The 27,906-nt window shown below is 37.3% G+C and overlaps 1 protein-coding gene across 13 annotated transcripts in view; it reads right to left on the bottom strand.

The window, feature by feature from the left end:
- The window catches only part of LOC121319929 (SH3 and multiple ankyrin repeat domains protein 3-like), a 293,718-nt gene that overhangs the window by 190,628 nt on the left and 75,184 nt on the right, over positions 1–27,906 (bottom strand). For all 13 annotated transcript variants that reach the window (XR_005950771.1, XR_005950770.1, XR_005950769.1 and 10 more), the window contains exons 6-10: positions 23,733–23,841; positions 18,886–19,037; positions 15,286–15,453; positions 12,663–12,779; positions 5,124–5,201 (exon numbers count right to left, since the gene is read on the bottom strand). Coding sequence is in view for 10 of the 13 variants with exons in the window: in XM_041257910.1 (XP_041113844.1) it covers positions 5,124–5,201; positions 12,663–12,779; positions 15,286–15,453; positions 18,886–19,037; positions 23,733–23,841 (624 nt within the window). In the remaining 3 variants the exon portion in view is untranslated. The remainder of the gene's footprint in view (positions 1–5,123; positions 5,202–12,662; positions 12,780–15,285; positions 15,454–18,885; positions 19,038–23,732; positions 23,842–27,906) is intronic.

Raw genomic sequence — 27,906 nt, 5'->3', positions numbered from 1 at the left:
AACTGTGCTACATGTCAAGCTGGGCAATCGCCTTCACTGATCCTATACGATTTTGGTTTCGTTTTAAATTAACCTCTCCCTCTCCCTCTCCCGCTCTCCTGCTCTCCTCCGTATACCCACCCAGAGCAGGGAGAGCTGCCACCTTAAATACCATGGCTGAGGGGTTTAACTAATTCATAATTATTCTATTACCCCCTCGGCCACAATCTGCACACGTTTATTAACATGTGTGACTGCCAGCTAGTTTACCAATGCACTAGCCGACAGCCACACATTAGCGCAAGGTTTTTTAAATGAGGCTTCCCATCCACGCTGCAAAATATATAGAAAACAATAAACAAAACACACGGCTATGCTGTCATTTATAACAAATACAATAAATCAGAATACATAAATAACACAGGGGCGGAGGGGAGACCCCGTTCTAAAAATAAATACTGTACAGGGCTGCTCGTCCTGTTACTACTCAAACAATCAACACACCTATCTGCTCACTATTTAAAATGTAAATAACAGTATGTGTGTACCCAATGAGCTATTGATGTAAAACTCAGATTGCTGTGTTTTCATTGTGCATCGTATATAAAGGCAGCCGAAACAGTTAGCAATTCAGTTCAGAGGAGGAACAATAACATGACGATGGCCTGTAGCTCTGCCACAAAGGGCTGGTTTTCATAAAACACCTGCACCTATGCACATTTATTCTGATTAGTTTTGTGTAATTATTTGTTTTCTTGGAAATAATCGTGTGCAATCCTGCACAGAAATTCAGTTCGGTGTCCGAGACCCTGGCAATTCGTCCTGAATTATTGTGGGGATGAATTGTATGAGGGGTGAATTGTCAGAGAGACGCATTGTCGAGGATGATTGTTGGGTACCCCCTGCTGTCCTGTACAAGCATGTAACAAATTATCAACACTCTGGTCTATATATTAATTCATCCTCTACAAGTATTATATGTAGGGCTTACTATAACATGTTATGTAGACCCAGATTAAAAGTGTTTAAGGATTAGTCAAAAACAGGCTTCTTTTTTTTTTACTTTTAAATTCACACTTAATACTAGAAATACATTTAAGTGTAAGATGAGTGAAGCCACTATTTAAACTGGAAAATGGATCCAGGGATGGATTTATACCCCCCCAAAAATACATTTAAAGCAAAAAAAAGCAAATAAAAGGTACACCGTAGCGGTGGTCAGATTTGTGAACTAATTCTTGTATACATCACTGAGCCTTTTATTGTTTTACTGACACATTAATGGTTTGAAAGAACACAGACGCAATGAAATTAAAAAAAAAAAAATCTGTCAGTTGGTTGCTTGGGACAGGTTACATGTCACTGTTGTATCCAGAAGAAATCTAAAGCCCTTACATGGTAGAATGTATCATTTTTTCCATGTATTTGTCTTACCATGCACTTCCTCATAATACTGAAGCTTTAGTATGAGTATCTGCTGAGAAAAGGAACTGTCAATTGATGCCAGCAACTCTTTTAGATTATGAATCCCACTGGTACTTGCACCCATGGCCCTAGGAAACAATGTGTAGGTGCAGACCTTCCCTTCAGGCACTAGTGTACTTGTCACTTCCTCCCTGGGTGCTGTTTCATGTTGTTCTAAAGCATTGATGCTACTGTACACTATTGAGAAACTTTTGGTTTAATGGTACAGTTATTCAGGATAGGCAAATATTTCAAACACAACTCTATATAAATTGCAGCATCCTGGCACCTGATCTGATTGCAACATTACGCACCAGGGAGCAGCATCATATTTTCATCTGTAGCATTATCTTTGAAATATCTGTATATTCAAAATGAGTAAAAAAGACAATCAAAGAACCAAACGGTCCTCAACAGAAGAAATTTATGTTGATGATAATAATTTTAAATATACTTTAATTCAGGAGCAAAATAATGCAACAATTCTTAAAACCAATGAATAACATTTCTGAAATGACATAACTCTCCCTCCAAGTATTGAGACAAACTGGGATGAGACATTTGTTGCCATTTTATCTCCCTCAAACCCATTTTTAAAAATGTATAACGTAGGCTTAGTAGATCAACCTTATAATACAACATGGGATTTCAGTCAAAATAAATAATGCTGAAGCTTACAAACAATTATTTCAGTTAATAAGACAGATGTAGTACTTCATACTGCCAGCTTAGCAGCTCTGGTGACAGAGTGAGAGACACGAATTGATGACCTTGGTATTCTTCATTTTTGCTTTGCATTTCCTTTTCAAAGATTATATCTATGCATCTGTAACTTAATCTACTCCCTGACCGCCGATAGCAGGCAGAAAACTTCAAAGTGCAGTAATTTATTATTATTATTATTATTATTATTATTATTATTATTATTATTATTATTATTATTATTATTATAAAGGTTAATTTCCACTGCATTGCCACCTGTAATGGGCCTTAAGTAAGAAAAGCAAAGTGCTGCTGTGTACCAAACAGTAAACCGTAGTTCAAAGTGTACTGTCTCTAGGCAGCTGTAACTTCAAAGGTCACATTACCTCAATATGGCAGCCATTTTAGGTCAATGTAATGGTCACCAACACATTGGGCATGCAAGGTTTATATACAGTAACCCCGAAAATATGCATTTATTACTATACCTAAAGAACATTTGTAACATATGAGACCTAGACACTGTATCGTGACACTGTCCCTAATTTATCTTGTATGACCTGGCTTGAGCACTACAATGTCGTGCCTATGTTGGTTGGTTCAGAATCACCAGTTCTCTTGGACAAACATAAGACCACAACTGAGGGCCAGCCTAATCTCTGGGATAACTTTGGTCCAAAATCAAACATACAAACATCTAAAATAACATATGTTGTCAACAGTACTACTGTAAGGGCTGCAACCATGACTATAAAAGTGGGCGATATTGTAATGTGAACTTGTGATGTGAAAAATCTGTAGCTTTAAGACCAGCTCCAGGCATGAACAACATCAATGGCTGTAAAATCATTCACACATTTAAATGTCTTGAGTGGACTGAAAAAGCCATGGAGGATAACAATAGCTGAGGACTTGTAACAATTACGATCTTCAGGACAATCTTGAAATTGCTAAATAGAAAGTTAACAATGGATCTGTTTAAGCTGTAAAGTAATAAACTAAATTAGTGTTCTGAAATCTTTCTCAAGTGTCACTAATGCGGGTCAGTTTGATGAACGAAAGGCCAATAAGAAACATACTTTGACTGGGCACCATAAAATACTGCTCTAAAAAGAACTAGAAACACAGAATCTGTAAGTCTTCAGAAAAAAATATTTATTGGTACCAGACATTTATAATTTACATAGTTTTGTTTTTTATGGAACGGTACAGTGTAATGATTTATTTATCTCTGGCCTCTGTACATGGCTCTAATAAGCCTGAACTATTGACTGACATACTTTCAGACAATAATATGATTTGACCGAGAAGACACTGCTAGGGTGAAATGACCAAGGAAGGTAAGCAGTTACAGATGTCATAGAAGACAAGCAAATTGAGAACTGTCTTTAACCTGGTATAGAATCAGATGGCTATTTTAAAATAAATAAAAATACATGTTTTTGAGGCCTGTGTAGCTAATGGGATTGCACAATGGGTTAGGTCTGTGGAATTATTTTGTTAGCTGCAAAGACTTTAATTCTGTTTTGTTATTATTTCTATCATCTTTTGTAGGGATGTGTGAAATATGAATCTGAATATGTAATCACTTTTCTGCATTGATTGTCAATAGATTTGTATCCAATAGATACATCATTTTGTACAAAAAAAAAAAAAATACATATAGTAAGTCACTATTTTCCTGTTTTCTCAGCTAACTGCCACCATATTAATGAACCCCAGTGAACCCTGTGTTGTTCTTATTTCCCCCCAGATCCTACACTCAATCACAGCTCACGCATGCTTGAAGCAGCCCTGCCACAACTGATTGAGACAAAAAAGCACTTGGGCAAGATTATGATAAAGCATTTTAGATTGTGGTTAAAGTGGAAAGCACAGACTCAATTCCCCATGTTGGGATCAATGTTTTCCATCAAGGCTGAATCTATTGCATTGTTCAGCAGCATTGCAGGCTTTCCCTTGAGAGTGCTAGTCAGCAGATGAACATGAGGGCTTTAGGGTTATGCTCCTGAAGTATGTAGGTGCAGTACCTGCTTTTTAAATTCGAATACATTTAGATGTCAGCAACACATATATGACAAGATTTTTGATAAAAAGGCTCAAGCACACTCAAATCCAAAACCATGAGAACAACAACTACAAATATGTTCTTATTAAATGTATAATAAACTGCAGGTCACAGTTTTACTGCTGCTTTCTTTCTGTCTCTCAGGTGCTGCTGTAGATGGTTATCCTACAGAATTGTTAGTCATTCATCACAAGCAGTATTTTTGGCCTGACCTCCGGGTACTGTGTAGTAAGTGTCAAGACAACATCACTCTGCCATCCGCAGACCACTGTGGGCTCCTTGTGATGTTTCTGCACTGACTTTGCTTTCATTCTTTACTGGGTCTGAGGTAATAATAGTATTGACTGAATCTGTACAAAATGGCTAATATCATGGCTAACATTTTGACATGAACCAGCTCAAATCTATGGGCTATATCCACAATAACAATGAGCATATAACCCAAAAATCGAATGGTTTACAGGGCTATAACCCATTACATCGACACCTTTACTTGGACTGTTTTGGCACTTGTAAACAACTTTGAATGTTGAGGAGGTTTATCTTTGAAGTAAAAAAAAAAAGAAAAAATTTAATAGATGAGAACAACAGGGTGATGGAAATTAATTCCAGATTCAGAGTCGCCTGGATCACCTTGAGGTTGTAGTTTGGCTTGGGATTCTAGTAACCAGTTGAAGTGGGGAATATCTGTTTTGTGAAGTGAGTGTTTTAAATAATGTGTGATTATGATGTTGTGATTATTATAGTGTGCAGGGTTATACATCCTGACTTCCACCAGGTCCCCGTAGACTCAGTGCACTTCTCATTTTAGACAAGGAAATGCACTGGAATCATTTTAGTAAGCTGACCAATTGCATATTTCTTGAAAAAAGGAAAGACAGTGGCAGTCAAAGCTGAACCCATCTCCTACCTGAAATGCTGTTTGACTGTTGTAGTTTTTTATTTCTTTTTTTGCACCACGGAACAGGAGAACTCTTGCACAGCTATCCTAGAAAAGAAAAGAATACAAAAAAAATTATTCTTTTTGAAATTGCCCTGACACCTGTAGAATATAAGAAATACATAAATGCAGTGCAGGATAAACAATTAGAATAAATACTGCTGGGACCAGCTTCACTCAGAACATGTATCAGCAACAGATAGCTTGTATGTGCAAAGCACTGAAAACATGTCGTAGCTGAAATGGAAGGATTACCTTTATCTACATCAACAGCAATGTTATTGGTAAAAACACAATTAGGATAATCTTATGTATTTTAAATATAAACCAATAATGTAAATAACACTGTGATAAGTCTGGATTAATATTTTGTTACTCACAGCTGAACTCATGTCCTCCTACTCCTTCTCTTCAATGCAAGTCTTAATACCAGCTAGGAACATTTTACAAGGAGAACTAAAAACATCTCAGAATTAAGAATTTTCTTTCCATGCTTTTACATTTAGCATGAGTCTCCTGATACTGTTGCTTACTACAAAAACTAACAAGCAGGGAATGTAAACTTTAATGCTTACATATCACAAACATATCATTCAAAATTGTAAAATCGCATAACACACGGCGAGAAACGGGTGTTTTTCCATACGAAAACATACGGGAAAATACAAATGTCCACAAACCATGTAGTTTCTAACTAACTTATTAAAAGAATGTTATGGAAATGAAAATTCAAGCATTATGTGTAACAAAGCAAACGTAGAGCAATGATAAAAATGGATCCACATGCCCTCTGTATATTTCATGAACTACTATACCTAATACCCTTTTTGAGAGCTAACAATTTATTGGGAACCGGATGGACCACCCATGATTATCACTATGTGTTTAACCGGGATAACTGTTACAATTTTAGGGTAGAGATTAATTTAGGGAATTTTAATCCCGCCCCAGTTTATTTAGTTTATGTTAATGAGTGCATCTATCCTTCCACACTAGGGCCACCATTGCTGGTACTCTAGTGACAGCCACCAACCATGCAACCCCTTATTTATTAACAAAACCTGGACGCCTGAGCGGCATTTTTAATTTCAATGTTTCTCAGCGGATACCTGCACAGTAACAGTACACCCCTGTTAAACCACTGTGTTTTTAAAAAGTATTTTACACAGTTACACACAACAAGACTGTGTTGGTGGTGTTTTGGATATTGTGTCCAGTTTATAAGTACAAGAAGCAACATGGATATACATACCCTCATTAAAGCATAAAAGCAATATATGAGACGTATTCTAAAGCCCATGGTATGTATATTTGTGAAATAACCCTTTTTAAAAGTTCTGTGTTCTTTTCAGGTATTTGAGAGCCTTTTTTTTGTTGTTGTTGCTCATTTACAAGCTCAGGATCTAACCCTCTATACACACAGACAAATCAAGGAAATCATCTGAAATCTTGACCCATGCTGTCCATGTACCGTACACTTCATAATGACAATGAAGCATCTTTATTACTAGAGTCATATGTGGAAGACAAGTGTTTGTTTAAATAAGAGGGTAAAGTTATCCTGCATTAGGAAAGAAAGGCCATTGTGTTGACCTGTCAGCTTTTTGCACCTATAATGAGTGTGTCTCTCTCGCTGTGTCATGGTTGCTGTAATTAAGAGAAAGGGCCTCTGCTGGGACCAATTAAATCTGATGCACCATCTTTCATTGAAACCCCATACATCTTCAACACAACAAAAGAGGGGCTGCCTTTAACATTGTCTGAAAAAAAAAAGACTTGGCTGAGGAAAACGAATGTATTGCTTCCAAGCTATTTACATTTCAATGTATATTAAAATCATAACAACAAGTGTACCACAGAATTTGCCTGTAACATTTTCTGTCGCCTTTTCTTGCTCTTAAAGTATATGGCAGGTAGCCAGCCACAACAACACCTTTGAAAAATTCTGGATTAGCCTTAAAGCCTTGAAGGTCTACACATCCTTCAAATAAAGTTAAGACCACTGTGGTCTGACTTCTGGAACGCAAATAGTAATTTATTCCCAAGGACAATGTTGACAGGTGTCAAAGCTGGCTAAAAGCAATATGCTATACAGAGAATATCATGGGACTGATCAAAATAATAGTCAGAAAAATTGTATTAATTTAAAGCACAGGAATTTCATACTTCTGATTGGTTTTAAGACATTGGGGACAACTGAAAGGGGTTTAGCTGGTGAAACACTTTGTGGAACATATTATATATATATATATATATATATATATATATATATATATATATATATATATATATATATATATGAGATACTGTAAATCCTGCTTGATTCAAATGCAGATTAGTACAGGAAATACGTTTTTGAATGGGTGGGAACCTGGAAAGAGCAAGACAGAGATTACCAATAGAAATTAACATAGTCCCAGAAACCATTTGTTTGTTCAAACATGTGTTTCTTTCAAAACTACATATATGAAACCTACTTTATATAGTTAATGGAAAATGGCATGTAAGATTTATGGGATTATTTTATTAGCTACAACCTTTTTAAATTGACTGTTCCTATATAGATATATTTTACATGAACTCTAGTCTTAGTCTCTTTAGTATTGTATTGTACTACTCATAACTTAGAAATATAGGGCAAACTGTTTAACTATAATACTTAGCACTAGACTGGTCATGTCAGCTGCTCACCACAAGTTATGAAGAAACTAGTATTTGAGAACAGTTACAGCAGCCTCTTGTGGCCAGATTAAAGAAACCCCATCATTTAGGTAACAGAGCATGAAATGTTGGGAGATTGCAGTGGATGCATACAGTAATACTCTATCCACCTTGATCAAGACTTCAGAAGCACATGATTATGATGATATTCTGAGTCTTAGACACTTTTTTGTGACTATTTGTCTGAAACATAATGTGAATCTCACTGGGAATTAACTAACTTGGAAGGTACTGTATGTATTCAAATTACAACTTGTTATTTGGTAATTATGTATTCTGAATATTATATATAAAAGATGGGCTACAGTGAATTACAAGGTTATAATTGCATCGACCACTGCGATGTAAAAAGCCCCAGCAGTCCAGGCATATCTTTTCGTCAGTGGCTTATTGTGAAAGGTGGAGGTGGCTTACATTGACCGAAAATGAGCGATCAACAGACACAGCACTCAGCAGCAGGTGACAGGCAGAGGCAACGCAAACTAAAACTGCACGCAGAGGAGTTAAAAATGTTAGTGGAGGAGGTTGTTTTAAATTATAATACCTTGTTTGGTCCAGTGTTTTATTTAACCACTCTATTATTTGTATCAGTGTAATGAACAATAAAATATAATCTAATAAATTATAACATTCATTCATGTTTATTCACATTTAATATAGCCTGTTATTTACAGGTAATTTTCACTTCTCTATATGAAAAATGCCTCCATGATGCCAGATAGATTTCAGCCCAAAGAAATAGGTTTAAATAGTGCGCCTATCAGTGGTTAAAGCCTGGTTTCCAAAATAACTAATTAAGGCTCAATTGAAGGTGCACACTACGATTATCGCAGTTTAGTAAATGCAGTGTGAATAAAGCTCATCTCATTATTCAGAGCAGGGTGCCTGTGGGAATTTCAAAATGGGCAGACATTTTCTGTGCTTGAATTTTTTAAAATTAAATTAACAACTGTGAGCAGTTTAAAAGACATACAGAAAATTCTACAAAAATTGTTGTGAAAGTCAATTACAGTATAGTACTTATCCATATGTTACAAGTACATTTTATAATTATAGTCCTGTTTGTATATTCATACACCACCATGAAAGAGATCCAAACCTAAAAGCAATAGTAATGCCTAGTGAAAAGGTGTAATATTAAGCACATTGTCTCACTGAAATTCATTGGGAGATTTCAACACTGTAGACTTGTAATTTTGGGCCATCGGGAAATAGCACAAAAATATACTATGCTCTGATAATGATGATATTTTTTTTTGGTGGGGGGGGCAGTTTTAGGCCAGCTGTAGCGTGTTAATACTAAACATGCTGTATACTTTTGAATAGAAACGTATAAATTAGCACAGAATCTAACAGCAATTCAAACTGTATCAGAGAGAATCCTTTCTAACGCCCTAGTATTTTGTTGCAGCTATATTAAACATGTACATGAAATGTAAACTGCACAGCAATGACAATTTCTACAGCATGTTAGAGAGCAAATCAGAACGTCAAAGCACAGCACAAGCTGGTAGAGGGCAGATGACTCTGATAAATCTGAGGTATTATTTCAAGATAACACCTTGGTCACTCACACAGAGAACAAGCCAAACTGGCTTGCTTACTTTTGCACTAAGCTGGATATCAGCTGTGGGAGGCACAGTAATGGCACCTGTGATGTGAATACAGCCAGTCCCTGTCACATTCTTAAACTGGCTAATAGCATGAAGAACCAGAGCCAAGTGTAAATTAGGAAAGAAATTGCTACTGATTTAATCTGTCTGGGACTGCCATGACTCAATTTACTGCCAAGGTCAGTAGCCACAATCAAATTACAGAAAGTTTGCCTGGATGTTTCCAAGAAGCTCAGATTAATGTACTGTAATCTGCATGCTAGCAGTCTACATGAAAAAAACGAAACAAAAACAATGACAGGCACTGCCTACAACTGTACACTTGTCATAAGAGAAGTCCTATGATTGGGGGGGGGGGGCAGGTCAACTGGATTTAAATGCAAAATACTTGAACTAGAATTTGCCGTGATGGGTTCTTGTGAAAAACAGAAAAGTTTGAATTTCAGACCAGGCAACGGCTAGACTGTCATTGACATCTAAAACAGATTTGCTGAACGGGTGCATGAACCCAATGCAAAGACATATCTCTCAGGCTCACCAGTGTTGCATATGTAATCTTATTTTTCTTTCCTGTTGGAATTGTAATACAAAGCCCATGAAGTGTGTGTTGTGTGCAAGTCAAGGAGGGTTATGCTGTGGAGGCTGAAAGGGGAGGAGGAGGTTTGCTGTGACAATTACCATTACATTTGTCCTGTTCTGTTCTTACAATGGTAGTCTTTAGAAATAAAGATATCCAATTTAGAGCTGCAGCCTTGGCAATGTTATGAACTTGTATAGGGTTTATTTCTTTTAATGGAAACAATATGGTAGCTTGAAATAAACAAGGTGGTTAGGTGAATGATTGTACTTGTTCCAAGATTACACTGCAACCGAGGTTTGACACCATATTCTATTTTAATTGGAAGATTACATTCAAGCACCACCAGTGTAGCTAATTAAGAAATAGAACCCTCAGAAGCAGGCTTTACCATCTGGAAGGCCCGTTTCGTGCCATTAAATGTTCTGATACATTCCGAACTTCTTTATCAGAGTTGCTTTGCCTGTGTCTTTCTCTTCCAATATCTTATAGCGCAGGTTCTTAAATTTTGATACAACTTTGCAGTACATAAACACAGGCAAGGATATTTTTATGATGTAAATAAAGTCTTTCTTCTATATCTCTTGCTCTAAACAAAAGTATTTTAGTGCCTGAAATCTTGATGAAAGCATCGCTCTCCCAAAACTTAGTTACAGTGAGACGTGGGAGAGAAAAATAAGGAAAACACTCTATACAGTGGACAGCATTCACAGTAAAGCTATTTCTGAGCTATTTCCTGGTCACTATAATCCTTTACATAGTTTAGTTTATTCATTTTGTGCCTGCAAGGCCAGCACAGGTCAATCTCAATAGTGCAAGCACTAATACAAAGAGAGACCTTTACCAGGGCATACAGCCAATGCATTTTTCTACTGGTAAATTCAAAATAACCACTCCTAAAAATACTCTGTAACAAATTCCAACTAACAGTTTGAACATACTCTGTGCATTTACTTTTATGTAACTTTACCTCATGTGCTTAATTTCCAATTTCATGTAATTTTTTTAACATTTGGTTATGGGCAGAGCACTTTTTAAATCTAGATTTTAATTCTTTAAACCGTGCATACCTGATCCAGGTGAACAGCAAGCCCAAGACATGGAAGAATCTATTCAGTTGATTTAAACAGCAGCAGATCTAAATACGGTCAGAGTTTAGAATTTTTTTTTGTTTACCAAGTTTCTTAAAATCAATCATATACAGTAACACTGCACAGGAGTCTCTAAGGTATTTATGTTTGTACACATATGTCAAATGTCTGGTAGTCCTATTTTAATCATTTAAATGATGGCAGTATTTATATCTGCTCCCATTAAGATCAAATTAATAGACCGTGGGTTATGGACACACTGCAGATGAGCAATGCACTTCCTACTTACTGTCACTTTTTCGTTATTACCTTACTCATTTTTTTCTTCTTCTATTTTTATACCAGCACATGTTACACAACAGTTCAGAACTCCAATAGACCAAGACTAGACTACCGACTCCGATTAGCACTGATCTTGGCCTAGCCAACGTTCATCTGCAAGGTAGTCTGATATTAGTGCTAATCATGATCCGTGAAACTAGCTGTTTCAGTAGGCTACAGATTTTACAATTAATCACAATTTTTAGTCACTTTACACAAACCGTTTACTACCTAGAATCCTCTTTCAAATTGATACTATTGATCTGCTCAATAAAGGGGACTTGAATGCCTGCTTTAAAAAAAAACACATTTACAAGTGTGTGCCAAGTGCTCAGCTGTTTAAAGTGTCCTCCATACATTGAAGTCTATTTCAGCATCACTACCTCTATCATAGTGTCCAACTGAAATTTTAGAGCCACATTATGCAACCAATATCCCCCTGCAACCAATGTATCAACCTGATTAATATAATACAACGCTTTCACCTCCCTAACGTCTCCAGTTTCTGATATCTGTTTTACTGTATAAGATAAAAGTGAAACTAGAGACACACATCCCCATTTATACTATGCAAGTACCATAGCAGCAGTATTCAAGATGCAACTTATAGGAAGGCATATCATGTTACACAACCATCATAAATGTATTGGTGTTGTACCTAGTCATCACCTCTAATGCACGAAAAAGGGGCTTCCAAACAGATTAATTGCATCTAAATGGAGGTTATTACGGTTTAAAACTCTTTTTAAAATCTGTATTCATTCAGTCAGCTCAGCATGTATAATATTGACAACCAACTAACAGTTTGTGTCTGTTATTGCTTAAGATTCGAATCCCAAACTTTGTGTGTCCCTGGAGTGCCTCCTGAAATTCCAGGAACCCCACCTCAATACAGGGATGATCCAGAGACAACCTAACTATACGGCATGGCAATTACACCGCAAGACTTATTCAGAAGGTTGTTTTCTCTTAATTTAAATCATAAACAGTATACAGGGCTCTGAGTGTAAACTGGCATTTTAGCAACCCCACAGAAAAATGAACATTCATCTGCGTGCTCTGGTGGCTAATGACAGACTCATAACGGCATGCTGCCTGCAGTGCAGTTCAACGAGACGAGCCGAGAATATGTACAGTGCACAGATTGAATCCTTCCCTGTTAATTCAGGCAGCCTCCTCCCCTTACCTGGTTGTAGAGGGCACAGACATGGAGGGCAGTGTTCCCCGAGGCATTCTGGGCACTCATATCTGCTCCATAGAAGAGAAGGTGTTCCAAGTGCTGAACATGGCCATGGCGACAGGCCTGGAGAGATACAAACATCATATATAAATATATAACTCACTGGTAGATCTGACACACTGAATTAGGTCTCAAACATTTATTTCATCTTGGCTACTATTTTCCTGGGGGGGGGGGGTATTTGCTTTGTTGTGTTCCTACAAATAAAACAAAAGCACAACATCTTCCTTACTGTTGAGAAAAATAATGAATATATCAAAAATCTTTGTTAATACAGTAGAACCTGTCATATCCTATTTATCTGGTTCAAGAGGTCCATCGGATATGTAAAAATATCGTATCTCAGAGGGAGTTGTTATACTGCATTGTAGTTGCTTTATTAATGTCAGGGCATTATAAATTAACAAAGTCTAAATCACCAAAGTACAGTACTGCACATAACCTGTACAAAAAAACAAACAAAAAAAACAACAACAGTAGAAATGTCTGCAAAAAAGTGTAGTATTAAAAACAAAGCACTGTAATACAATATTCCAAAAACAGTTCTAACATATCCTCAGTCCATGCCAAAGTAATCACTTATTTTTTTTTTTTGCAACTAAATTGTGTGTGTTAACCGGAGAAAAGAAATGGAGTTTAAAAAAAAAAAAAAAAAAAAAAAAAACACAGCAAGAAGAAAGCAGCATGCACACAAGTTGCTTGTGATAAAAGATTCTTTCAGCTTTTTAACAGTACATTAATCACAGTATATTAATCCCGCTCTATTTTGTTCTGTTTTATGTGAACGGTGACTGCTAGCATGTAAAAATTGAAACTGCATTCCAAAACCCACTGTCTTTTCATCTGCCTCTGCAGCAATACCCCTCTTGTGTTCTTTAGCGCCTGGTTTTTATATGCAACTTAATCTATTCTGTCTGCTAAGAGCTGAATTTACTATTTTATTACCCATAATAAAATAACCACTGACCAGGTTCCATCAGTACCGTTCAGTTGGTAGCAGCATGTATAAATAACACACACCAGAGGTCCATCGGTTAATAGATGGCATTGCATCTAACAGGGCTGGACATGATAGATTCGATTGTATACTGTTTATGATAGAAGGCACAAATGGTACTAAAGGTATGAAGAACTATTTTGCAGTTTAAAGCTTTAGCTGGATGTGTGACAAACACTTTTTATAAAACATAATGTGATTTGGCTGCTTGACCTTATTAACTTATCTTAACAATTTATCACAAAACTTAACAAAGGAATTGGTTAATTGAACAGTAGGTATTTATTGGGTGCTGGTTTGCCAGACAGTTCTGTAATCAATGCTCTGCTTATTTTCACAAAGGTGGTTGGTGTGGGTGGTGTTACATGTAAATAGACCAGCCTACTCTGTCTTGCTTAACCACTATGAAAAAGACAATTTCAGTTAATTTGATCATATTAAATGAGGAGGAAGCACCTTGGTATTGTCTCCATCTGATTGTGTCAAATATTGGTATTGACCCTCAAGCTGCACTTCAAATTTTAAACACAATACAGTGTGATATAGAATCATTATAATATTATAATAACTGGTGAGCAATTTTTAAATGGGCTCAGCCAGTTGATATCTCCCATAATAACGGATGGTTATTAAGTGAAACACGCGCTCATTCACACCAGCAACAGAGTGCGTCTCCAGTGTGAGCTGTCGAACTAAACTGAATTCCACAGAACTTTAGAACTCTGGCAGGAAAAATGGATCACCAGAGATTCTAACAAATATTGCATGGGGTAGTGTGTGATAAAGGAGAATGTAATGACCACCCAAGGACGAGCATTGCATTCTCATATCACACACTATCCCATGCATTAATCTCTGTATTATGTTTAACAAAACTGTCAGTGCCGGCAAAATAGTAGATAGTAAAACAAAGCTTATGAAGAGTGCATTATAGTAGAGGTACTCCAACAGGAAAGTGAATTTAAAAAATGTTGATTAGCAGAATATGTACATTATGAGCTATTCTACACAATGTGAAACAGCTTAACAGTTTAGGACCTAGATGGAGGTTTAATTGGTTATATTTACTAATATAGAATATGTCTGGAAGAAAGACCTGGGCCTGAATTAAATCCAAATTAAGGCGCACCTTTGCCATTACAAAGTATAGCCATGACATCACCATAAACTTTGATTTTACTTTGGCTTTGGTCAGAAGGTTGTCTAAACTAATATGTACAAATAATTCACAGAGGGATATATAATAACAAGGATGTTGTTTTGGAGAGACATTATTGAGAGGCTGTATTGTGTGTATTTTAGCTGGTTAACAGCTTGGTGAGTGGAAATGGGTAGATGTGGTTAACTAATGTGTGTAATAGTCTTTGATTATTTACAGAACATGAAAGTGTTTGGAGTGGAGGTTTAGAACCTCACTCCTGACTCCTCCTAGTTGCCAGATTATGATGTGATATACTGGTATGATGTGGTATGATGTGATATACTGATATGATGTGGTAAGATGTGATATATTGGTATGGTCACAAAAAACAGGAAAAGGGAATATAAATAATGTCCATAACAAAAAGTTACCTGGTGAATTTCTTGCCATCCATTCTCGTCCACACAACCCACGATCGCATGGTCATGGAGCAGCAATTCACAACAGTACGGGTCCCCTCCAACCATGGAACTGTGGTACAGCGGGCTTAAACCTCGACTGTCCTTGTAATCAGGAGAAGCACCCAGGTCTAACAGCGTCTGAGCAAAATGAAAGCAATGAAAGAGCACAGACGCTTTAAGTATATCAATCTGTAAACATTATTTTACACTTTGTCAATTATTATATAATTAAAACAATTAGACACTTTTCCTGAACACATTTTCTACGTGGTCTCAGACAAATTTAGCAGTCGCTTATTATAAATTACTTCTTATAATACAAATTCACTTAACATGAATTTCCTGTTAGTCCGAATTCTTTTGGAGCCCAGACAGGAAGAACAATTTAAATAAAACTAATTGCCCGAGTTCACACAGCTGAGTGTAAAGGATATTGGGAAATGTATTAACTCACATTCAGATTCCACTGTTCTGTATTTTAGTGCTGTTTTGGGACTACTGATCCTATGATGCATTTCGAGTTGCCGTTTCCATGAAGCAGAACAAAAACGTGCACGTGCTTGCAGACAAAAGTGGAGGTGTTAAAAGTGGAGGATGATGCACCAGTAGATTTAAACATTCCCGCAAACACTTTCACTTTTTCAACCAATCAGAAAAAACATGATACAATAATACAGGCCTATGAACAGCAAACTGTGGATGCAAGTCATCAGCTTGTCCAATTTGCTCAATACCTTGACGTTGAGGAAGCCTGTGATCGGAATGGGACATGCAGTTAATTCGCAACGCATATTTTTTAAAAGTTAATTTACAACTGTATTTTCAGTAAAACTGTTAGGGATTGGTGTGCGAAATGTAAGGTGTTGTAAAGTATCAAGCAGTGACCAGAGCAGTTTTTGTTGTGCCAAGTTTTTTGTTGTGTTTTTTTATTATCCAAACAGGAGTGAGGAACACAGGAACAGAACCGACCACAATTTGTTGTTGTGTTTGTTATATATATATTATATATATATATATATAATATATATATATATATTAGGAGTTATTTGTAACTACTATATATAGTCAAGAATTATTGAATAACTGCCAGGTTGCAAGACTGTAAAAGGAGGCAATATTCTGAAAATCAGGTTCCCATCTCTTACACAGCTTTAACCAGTTTAGAAAACCAACTCAACTGTGTGGGGCTTGATACAGGCTATTTATACCCACACTTAGCCCCTCCCCTTGGAACATACCAAATAGATAAATATAAAAAATATTGATATCTTACTTTAAATTAGGGAATATATAAAAAATAAATTTATTTTAACCATTATAAATACTTATTGTTTTTCATTGCTGAGGTACTTTCATGGATTATAAAACAATTTTTCTTCCTTTGATACTTCCCACCCCATAGACTTTCATTATGCACATCCCCTATCATTTTCAAAAAGCGTGCCTCAATCATACACGCCCCCTTTATCCATAAATGCACACACACACACAGACAGGCAACCCCAAATCGGTCAGTTTTATGCTAACTTCACGGTTAGATCTTTCTTTATTCTTCTAAGTGCAAATCCACCATGTAACTCATTTATTTTCTTAACAGAGATGCTGTAAGTTCATTGAGCATAGGCCTCCGTTCAATGAACTCTGCCGTCACTGTGCACCCTGCCATTCAGATACAAACTTTTTTCGTTTCTTTCAGTTAGGTGAATTCAATAGGCAGAGCGCTCCAGAGTGTTGCGTGGTGCTTTCTATTAAACGACCTGCTCGCCGAGAGCGCTTCGTAACAGTAGCGAGTCGAGCTCAGCGCTGCCTCGCTGGAGGTTCAAAGTGGCCGACCTGCATTATCAGTGTGCTGGCTGTAAACCTGATTTTTTTCAAATATGTATTTGTATAAGCAACACGTGTGAGAAGTAATATTTTTGTTGTGAATGTAGCTTTTTTTTTTTTTAAGTCATGATTGAATTAGAAAAGGAAACGTAATCATGCAGTAAGCACAAGAAGAGGTAAGAGGTGTGACTAGAATAGCCACAAGCTCTTTGGCATAAATTTGGCACTTCTTTCTTTCATTCATTTTTTTTCTTTTGTGGAATGACTACATGCATGTCTTTTTGAAAAACATTTATTCTTCCAAAACTAAATTCGGCTTTATTGAAAAAAACAAACTTATCTTAAAATACAATAATGTGCAGTAGCTATCATTCCAAACCCTTGTGTAGGTCTGGACCTGTTAAATACACCTCAGTGCAAACAACAGATTTCTCAGACTAGCACTTACTTTTAGGGTCCTAACGAGAGTGCTGCATAAGGTATTAAACCTGGCCCAAACAGTGAAATGAGATGATAAGACTGTAGGATTAGTGGTATTCACACTCCTTCCCCCTCATGTACTGTTCAGTACACATGACAAACATGCCAGGGAAACTGTCAAGCTCAAATTTAAAACATCCTTATAGATTATTAACACAATTTTTGTTCACAATGTCCTTGTATGACATTTTTTCTGCAGCAGCACAGTGTGTTTCTACCAATGAAGATGGATGCTGGCCAGTTACCCCAAACTCTGCCTGGAGAATGTGTTCTAGTGCCTAAAAGTACATTAAGTACAATCTTTTCTTGACACGTTGAAAGGTTTTGGAAGGTAAACTGCAACTGATTATTGTTTCAAATCCCTGGGTTTTGGAGAGTAGCTGACAGAGTAGTCATAATTAGCGTATACAGGTATGTCGAATGGTTTTGTACAATAAAATGTAGTATTAAAATATTCTGTCTTGACAAAAACTCCCATTGAAGGTTTGTCAAATGATGCAACTGCATTCCAGTTCTACTGCATATAATGTTTATAGTTACAATGTGGGATCCCCATTGCTTCTAGGGTGTCTCCAATGCATAAATAATGCACATATGAAGCTGACATTTACTGTTTTAAAACAATACTATTCTAAGGCTCTGAGTAAAAAACAAAGAATACATGTTCAAAAATAAGCAAAAAAGACAATATTTGATTTGTTTATTTTCACACTTTAAATTATTTCCCATATATACTGTACAAGGAGGTTATGACATTTCTTTTTGCAGTACATACTCCCATAGCTAAGAAAATCAATGATTGTACCCAGCATAGACTAGTCTTTTTGGTTAGCATTCCCCAGGTTACTCATTATGAGGGAGGTGTGGTTTTTAGTTAGTGTCCCCCAGGTTACTCACTATGAGAGCAGTGTGGTTTTTGGTTAGCGTTCCCCAGGTTACTCAATATGAGAGCAGTGTGGTTTTTGGTTAGCGGTCCCCCAGGTTACTCACTATGAGAGCAGTGTGGTTTTGGGTTAGCGGTCCCCCAGGTTACTCAATATGAGAGCAGTGTGGTTTTTGGTTAGCGGTCCCCCAGGTTACTCACTATGAGAGCAGTGTGGTTTTTGGTTAGCGTTCCCCAGGTTACTCACTGTGAGAGCGGTGTGGCTTTTGGTTAGCATTCCCAGTGTTACTCAATATGAGAGCAGTGTGGTTTTTGGTTAGTGTCCCCCAGGTTACTCACTATGAGAGTGGTGTGGTTTTTGGTTAGTCCCCCAGGTTACTCACTATGAGGGCGGTGTGGTTTTTGGCTTGCACCGCCTTGTGCAGAGCTGTCATTCCATCCCTCGTCCTGAAGTCCAGGTGGGCACTGCCACCTTTTAGCACTTTGATTATCTCCACACAGCCCTCCAGCTGAGCAGCCATGGTCAGCGGGCATTCTGTCATCAAACACAAACATTAAAAAAAACACATGAAGGGCAATGATGGTAACAAAATTGAAAATAAATCTGCTAAACAAACTACATGGTGTGCCATCACAGTAGCCATCCCTCTGACTTCAAATATGTTTGTTTACTGTATGTACCAGCATGGCATGAGAATGCAGCAAGTTAGGTTCTGAGTAGATATTTCAGGACGGCTGTTTCAGTTTTGAATGGTCCTTTGAGAAGAGAACGATAGAAAAACTACTAGCTCATAAAACTACAGTGGCCTCAAATAAATATTTGTACCAATATTTGTTGGAAAGTAGCGTAGTTGTTTTGCATATAGAACAATAAACTAATTATTTAAATGAAACATGGCTCTTCAGATCATTTGTTAAAGCTTTAAAATGCACTTGTTGTTGATAATGCCAATAACAGGTAAGAAAATTGATGTTAGTTACTAGCAAACCAGCTATCATTGTCCACCTCAATGTGCTACAGTCAATTCATCATCATTATTACAGCGTGGAACCTTTCTTGTACTCAACAACATGACATCCACCTAAACAAATCGGGAAAATAAAATCTAAAATGACTTTTGTGGTTTTGCCTGACAAAAATAAGGCTCAGTGTTAAAAAGCAAGCTCCCAGACATCTCAGGCTAGTCTACTAATACTGAGATTAACGTAAGGTATGTTTCATACAGTTGGTAGGGGGAACACCCACAGTGTAAATAACGTGTGTGTGTGTGTGGTATTGTTTCAATAAAGATTTTATATATATATGGCCATTCCCAATTAGCACCTAATTGTCACACGTGGGTTCTGGTAGGGATGGAATCAACCCCATCCCTGCCAAACTTACATTCAAAATACGAAATCTTTATTGAAACAATACCACACACACACACACACACACACACAACCGGTCAAAAGTTTTAGAACACCCCCAGTTTTTATTGAAATTTAAGCAGGTCAAGTCCAGTGAATAACCTGAAATGGAACAAAGGTAAGTGGTAAACTGCCAGAGGTTAAAAAAAAGTTTAGGTTACCAAAAACTGAAAAATAATGTACATTTCAGAGTTATACAAAAAGGCCTTTTTCTGGGAACAAGTAGTGGGTTAACAACTTACAGCTGTTCTGCAGCAATGGAAGTAAATTAAGCCTTGAAAGTTGATGCTAACAATTCCTACTGGTGTCCCAACCTTTGTTGATTACCTACAAACCCTCTGTCTGTATAAAAGGAGTGTTGGAACAGACTGTGTTACTACACCCTCTTAAGCATTATTTGCACAGTATTGTACTGTAGGAAGTAGTATATTGCTATCATAATGGCAAGAAAAAGGCAATTAAGAAAGGAAGACAGACAAATCATTATAACCCTTAAAAGTGTAGGTCTTTAGATAAATTGTAAAGAAAGCCAAGGTGTCAGTGAGTACAGTTTCCTACACCATCAAAAGGCACTTGGAAACTGGAGAAAACTCTGACAGGAAGAGGTCTAGCAGACCCAAAGCCACAACAGAATCGGAAAACAAGTTTCTGACCGTCAACAGTTGCATGATAGGCGGCTCACAGGACAACAGCATCAAGCACAGCTTAACACTGGTCGAAGTAAGCAAGTCTCAGTTTGAACTGTAAAGCCATTGCAAAGATGGCAAAATAAGAAAAAGAGGCTTGCCTGGGCCATGAAGCACTGCCAGTGGACTACTGAAGACTGGAAGAAGGTCTTATGGACTGATGAATCAAAATTTGAAATCTTCGGTTCATCACGCAGGGTTTTTATACGCCATCGAAAGGATGGTTCCTCGGTGTGTGACACCAACTGTCAAACATGGAGGAGGAAGCGTGATGGTCTGGGGATCTTTTGCTGGATCCAGAGTCGGCGACTTGCACAGAGTGAGTGGCAATTTAGATTAAATTTTGCCGATACCGCTGTACAAAAGAGCCGGCTCCTTTGCATATATATACTTTAGTGCAAGAGGTCCAGGGTTCGCACCCATCCTCCGCCTGTGTGTGGATTGCCTCGCCCTGTGTGATGCGCCTGCCTGCGGGAACCGAGATCATTACACTGTTGTCAGAAATGAGATGGAGGTACCCTGGCACGGACTCGTCGGACTTTAACCTGGTGAGTAAGTCAGGGGCTGACTTGAGGCTGACAGGGGAGAGTGTAGCGTGCACAGGGGAAGGCAGCAGCAGGGCTGGCAGTATTAGGTCCTCTGCTATTCCTAATCTACATTAATGTACATTAATGATTTAGATTCTGGTATAGTAAGCAAACTTGTTAAATTTGCAGACGACACAAAAGTAGGAGGAGTGGCAAACACTGTTGCAGCAGCAAAGGTCATTCAAAATGATCTAGACAAGATTCAGAACTGGGCAGACACATGGCAAATGACATTTAATAGAGAAAAGTGTAAGGTACTGTACGCAGGAAATAAAAATGTACATTATAAATATCATATGGGAGATATTGAAATTGGAGAAGGAATCTATGAAAAAGACCTAGGAGTTTTTGTTGACTCAGAAATGTCTTCATCTAGGCAATGTGGGGAAGCTATAAAAAAGGCTAACAAGATGCTCGGATACATTGTGAAAAGTGTTGAATTTAAATCAAGGGAAGTAATGTTAAAACTGTACAATGCACTTGTAAGACCTCATCTTGAATATTGTGTGCAGTTCTGGTCACCTCGCTATAAAAAAGATATTGCTGCTCTAGAAAGAGTGCAAAGAAGAGCGAACAGAATTATTCCGGGCTTAAAAGGCATGTCATATGCAGACAGGCTAAAAGAATTGAATCTGTTCAGTCTTGAACAAAGAAGACTACGTGGCGACCTAATTCAAGCATTCAAAATTCTAAAAGGTATTGACAGTGTCGACCCAAGGAAAAAAGAAACAAGGACCAGGGGTCACAAATGGAGTTTAGAAAAAGGGGCATTCAGAACAGAAAATAGGAGACACTTTTTTACACAGAGAATTGTGAGGGTCTGGAATCAACTCCCCAGTAATGTTGTTGAAGCTGACACCCTGGGATCCTTCAAGAAGCTGCTTGATGAGATTTTGGGATCAATAAGCTACTAACAACCAAACGAGCAAGATGGGCCGAATGGCCTCCTCTCGTTTGTAAACTTTCTTATGTTCTTATGTTCTTATGTTCTTATGATACACTCCTTGCAAAGGAGCCGGCTCTTTTGTACAGCTGTATCGGCACTATGCTTTAGTGTGTCCACCTTCCTATGCACATCGCTGGCCGGTCCACAGTAGGGAGCAAGCTGGTCGCGTTGTGCAGGGGACCATGAACGCACCTGTTGGTCAACCCTGCGGCCTGCCTGCAGGCCTGAGCCACCCCACCAGCAGACTCTCACAGTCCGACAGCTACCCTGCAAGGAGTTGTTACACCAAGGCCACAGATGGTGAGAACTCCGCCATTTCCTAGATTGAGGAGCCTTTTGGGACGACGAGGACTAGAGGGGGGGCTGTGTAACGCCGGGTGTGGCCCACTTCTCCTAGCAGGGACTTTCCACGATTCCTGAGCTGGGGAATTTCCCCACATGTGCCAGGCATGGACTTTCCAGGATCTCTGGGCTGGGGAAAGTTTCCCCACAGCTGCCAGGCAGGGACTTTCCAGGATCTCTGGGCTGGAGAGTTTCCCATCGTCATCTGCCTGTACTTTCGCTCACCAATTATTAGGCAGGGTATTTCTAGCCATGTGCAGATTGGCTGGGGCGGGCATTGCCTCCCTACAGCTCCCCTATAAAAGAGGCTGTGAGCAGGACCTCAGGGTCAGCCTGGAGAAGGAGGAACTGTTACAAGAATCTGGATTATTTAAATTGGTCATTTTGTTTGATTTATTTGTGTGAGAATAAACCAAGTGTTTACTTTAAGCAACTCTGTTTTGTGTCCTCCTTGACATCGTTACATTGGTGTCAGAAGTGGACGCAGGTACCCCGGCATGCACTGGTCGGACTGTAGCCTGGTGAGCAAGTCCAGGGCGGACTTGAGGCTGGCAGGGGAGAGTGTAGCATGAACAGAAGGCGACAGCAGCAGTGCTGGTAGTTAATGTAATCAATACAAAGACATGAGCCCGATATACGCTCCTTGCAATGGAGCTGGCTCTTTTGTACAGTGGTATCGGCGTTATGCTTTAGTGCGAGAGGTCCTGGGTTCGTGCCCGCTCTCCGCCTGTGTGTGGATTTCCTCGCCTTGTGTGAGGTGCCTGCCTGCGGAAACCGAGATCGCTACTATATATATATATATATATATATATATATTGGGTTTTTTGTTATTCTGAAGAAAAATGTGCCACTTGGCGGTCTTCTGTGGATTTTTCACAAAATGTAGACGACATACAGTATTATTATCAAAAAAAGTAACTGATCTTTAACCTGCAGCACAGTTATCACATCTACTGGGGTACAAGGGAACTTTTCACTGTGAAAAACATGAAGCTCCAATATGATAATAGATTATGCAGCAAACTTCATACATGAAAATACTATAAATTATTGAACATTAAAATTTGCTCTTTGTAGTGTTAATATGCCTTATCATGGGGTTTTGAGTGGTGGACTCCAGAGAAAAAGCTGTTGCAGAACACCTTTTTAAGTAGAATACACAATATATCCTTTAAATAAATACATTAGACATGCTCGGGGTTGTATACCATGAAGCAAAAAAAAAAAAAAAAAAAAAAAACAGATTGAAGTAGTCTTACCTCCTGTGTCTGGGTCATGGAAATTTGGATCAAGCCCTTTCTCCAAGAATTTTGAGACCTTATCAATATTCTTCTGTTGAACATATTCCATAAACTTCTTCAAGTTAGCCTGGAAACAAAAATAAATTCAAAATGGTGAGTAGAAATGTAGAATGCCATTATTAGGCATCCACACAAAACCGACACATTGGCCAACTTTTCACTGTTATAAGGGTTGGCATTTTTAATATCAAGAAGGCAACATAACATATACAAATACAGTTATATTTAGTACTTTAGGATGTCTTACAGAATTACATTATGGTATTGATAATACAGATGCCGCTTAAAGAATGTAATGTTATAAGAACAGGTGACAATCTAGTTTATCAACTGCTGAAAAGTGTACAATAAACTGCTCATAGAGTTTGTTATGCACTGTTTGCGCTACAGTGCTGGACACAAAATCACCTGAGTGTGGACAAGACTTACGCCTGTCAGCTATCAGACACATGAATCTAGAATAAAAAACAAATGTATGGCTTTGGGTTTATTTCAATATTCCCAAATGTGGTACTGCTTTTGTATTGGCTTCATACACACACTTTTTAAACATAGGACCTAGTTAAATATCTAGGCAGAGAACCTCACCACAGTTATTGGTTAGGGTTTTAATTTACACTTAACACTTTCTTACCAACCAAAGGAGGTCAATAATAATATTTTAGCTGTAGAAAAATATAGTTTTAAAGACACTGGCTTTACATATAATCCAAGGACTTGAGTCCCAAGAGCAGAAGCAATTCTCAAAACAATACTCCACAAATCAGTTCATGCAACACTAATATGACATTTGATGACACTCTGTTGGTCATCACACTGAGCTGGCAAATAGTGAGTCAGTCTGATTTATGTACAGTTTTTGTGAGGGGCAGCTTTGATATTTTACCTCTTAATTCCCCACCAATCAACCAACTGAGATGTGCTAAATATAGAAACCAAAGAATTAACCAATCTTATTAAAGTGTGTTTCATGTTTCTGATTCATAGCTTTCCTTTAAGGATAACTTTTCTTCTATACTGCATGTGAAGATCCTGACCAGACATTTCTCAAAAGCTGATGATCTGCAGGTGAAGCATGGTTACTTCAGCACATCAGTTTCAAGACATGTTAATACACTACAGATCATTGAGCTATATATCCAACAGTTTAGGAGGCTCCACTGCTACAGCATGGAGGAAAATAATGTCCTTTTAATATTTCACTTACACCTGCTGTACACTCTAAACCCTGCAATAGGAGCCGCATTGTGCCTAAAGTGCAGCAACTATAGCAGCTACAGTACCATAAAATGAAATACCACAGTTCTAATGTATGCACTGCATTATGAAATCCCTCAAGACTTCTCTCAGTATCTCTTTTTCTTCGTTTTTATATCAGGAATCTATCCAGGGTAGAACAATATCCACAGAAATGAATGCAAGTGATCAATTTATACTGATTTTGCTTGTATGCAGATACATTTGACAACTGCACATTGTGTAAAATGGATTAACTAGAACATTAGTTTTAAAATTAAATCAATACAAACATTTACAATCACATACGTACAAACTGAATATCAGCCGCAGTTGATATGTCAATATTTCTTGAAGTGAAAATCATAAAAGATACAATTATAGTATTACAGGATATGACATTTGTTTGAAACCTTCTGTCTTTGAATTCAAAATGTATAAAGTAATGAAAAAGCAATAAAACTTTAAGTCTGGTCACCAACTGATTACTTTGGGGTTTTTGTGAAGGACTCTTCTGGTATTCACTGATCCATCGAAAAAGGAAAGAACGGTAAAGATCAAAAAATTTGCGCGCTGGTAAAATTTGCATCCAAAGTCCAAAACATTTTAGTCATAAATGCTCCTTTGGTCAATGATGGATATTACAGAAATAGATAGATCGAATCCCAAAGCCAGGATGGAAATGGGTAACTGAACACATCCAACCACTGAAAATAGTGTATTCTGTGTTCAGCGTATATTGAGAAAAAATTGCTGCTTCTATCCTAGTGTATGCGCATAATACTCCAGCAGTTACATAACTCCCTGGCCAGAAGCCTCTCTCTTCTGTAGTAATCGACTGCTGTCTAATTATGAAAAGATATCTTACACTTACCATGTGAGGGGTCATTACGCATCTGAACACCACACCTTAGACTTCATAGTTTTCAGTGTTTTGCCAGTAAATCCCCAAGGTTTGCACAATCCAATTAATATTATATACTTTGTCAGAAAGGAATGCACAGGAATATTCTCACTACTGCACAGAAATGAATGATGAAAATTCAGCTGAGATTTCAAAATCTATGAAGCGGTTGTTATGGTGATCAGATACAATTGAAACAGCAGGCTGTAAATGTGGCAGGAGCATTGAAGAACACTAATATTATAATAAAGAGCTGGAAGGTATAATGTAATCAGTTAGATCTGCCCTATTTGATCTTTTCAAGAAAAAAAGGTAAGCCTTTTGTTTGTTAGTCCATTTTAGAAGTGACTGAAACAATCCTTTTAAAATGTTTGTTTTAATGCTGCTTTAATAGTAGTATAATCCTGCAGTTTACGTTTACATTGTAGCTGTCATATTGCAGTACTGCTTTCAGTGATCTGTACTCATTAATTCAGCTATGGAGAAATTAAATAAATGCTATGCAATTTTTTTTTTAAATGTCAATTCAATGGAAAGCCATGTTAATAGATATTCCCAATGTAGTGTTTTTTGTTTTGTTTTGTTTTGTTTTTTTAATATTACTTTTAGGAGACTGAAGAAACATTAAGCTTTTGTAACAGTTACAATTTAGGAAATATACCGGTATGTACCTCCACCAGTATATTTGTACCTCCACCAGACAAATTCAAACTGCACAATACAAAGCCCATCAAACACAGTTTGTTACAAACAAAGGCGCCCAGCTGGGAGGAACATCTGCATTCTAATCATTCTTATTTATTCACAGTCTCTGTTTAAAAACAAATCTGGCTCAGCCTTGACAATCAATACCTATTTAGAGACATGGACAATGTCACCACAAGGAACATATACACTATTGTAAGTGGCAAAAAAAAAATATATATATATATATATATATATATATATATATATATATATATATATATATATATATATATATATATATATCTATGCTGGGTTTGCCACTTACAATACTATATATACACACACACAAATCTAAAACTGGGGTGTTTTGTGAACAGATAAAATAAAACTTTCTATTCCCTTTTGGAAACACTAAGGGCTTTTTACTATGATTTATTGCAATTTGCACTTTATTGACTGAAATTAATATTTTGCCTAATCTTAACCAATTGTGTACCAATACTTGGACCAACCTAAATATGTGCAGAAATAGAGAAATAGGTCTTGGATTTAAAGGAAAAAGACCTTTATTGATTTTGTAAGTGGCCCTCCATTATTAATAGCATTATGGTCCTGAACAGAATTGTCATTAAATATACATCTTTCTAGTCAAGGGAACAGAGCCTGGAGTAACAGCTCTGGCAAGTGGCAGCTCTGCTCCACAGTTTCTTGTTTTAAGTTTCCTAATGTTGTGCATCGAAACATGATGTTTTATTGTTACTGTCAGCATTACACACTAAATCATGGTACTCCCTGCTAGATTAAAGTTTAAACTTGCCAAAGAATTTGTGCCAAGTTACTTTCAGTGTAGACCTGTGAATTGCCAAGTCAATCTCGATAAGCACTCTGCTCCTCTTTTCAAGCTTTTAAATGTGTGAAATAATATATGAACTGCAATGTGTGGTCTTAATGTGACTTTCTTGGTAAAATATATCAATAAATTACACAATAATAATAAATGGGTTATATATTCTAAATACTATACAGTAAGATTTACAATATATGTATTTTATTGTGTCAGTACTTGTGTAAATGCATCTAAGGTAAGAATTTAACTTGCCTCACTAAAAATAAATATCATGTAGGCTTACATGTTTAACTTTGCCTTGCTTACTGAGGCAATGTTAATACCAATAATCTCCACATTTTTCTTTTCTGTCATATGCCTGTTAATCACCTGATGAAAGCACATACATTTGGAGATGTTATTGTTTTCTTTCCATGTGATTCAGTTTCTGTGAACATTCCTATCACTTTGAGAGTTTT

The sequence above is a fragment of the Polyodon spathula genome, chromosome 8 (assembly GCF_017654505.1).
Source record: "Polyodon spathula isolate WHYD16114869_AA chromosome 8, ASM1765450v1, whole genome shotgun sequence".
NCBI lineage: Eukaryota > Metazoa > Chordata > Actinopteri > Acipenseriformes > Polyodontidae > Polyodon > Polyodon spathula.
Note: the sequence above shows the minus strand (reverse complement) of the source record. Positions and strands in the feature narration are given on the sequence as shown.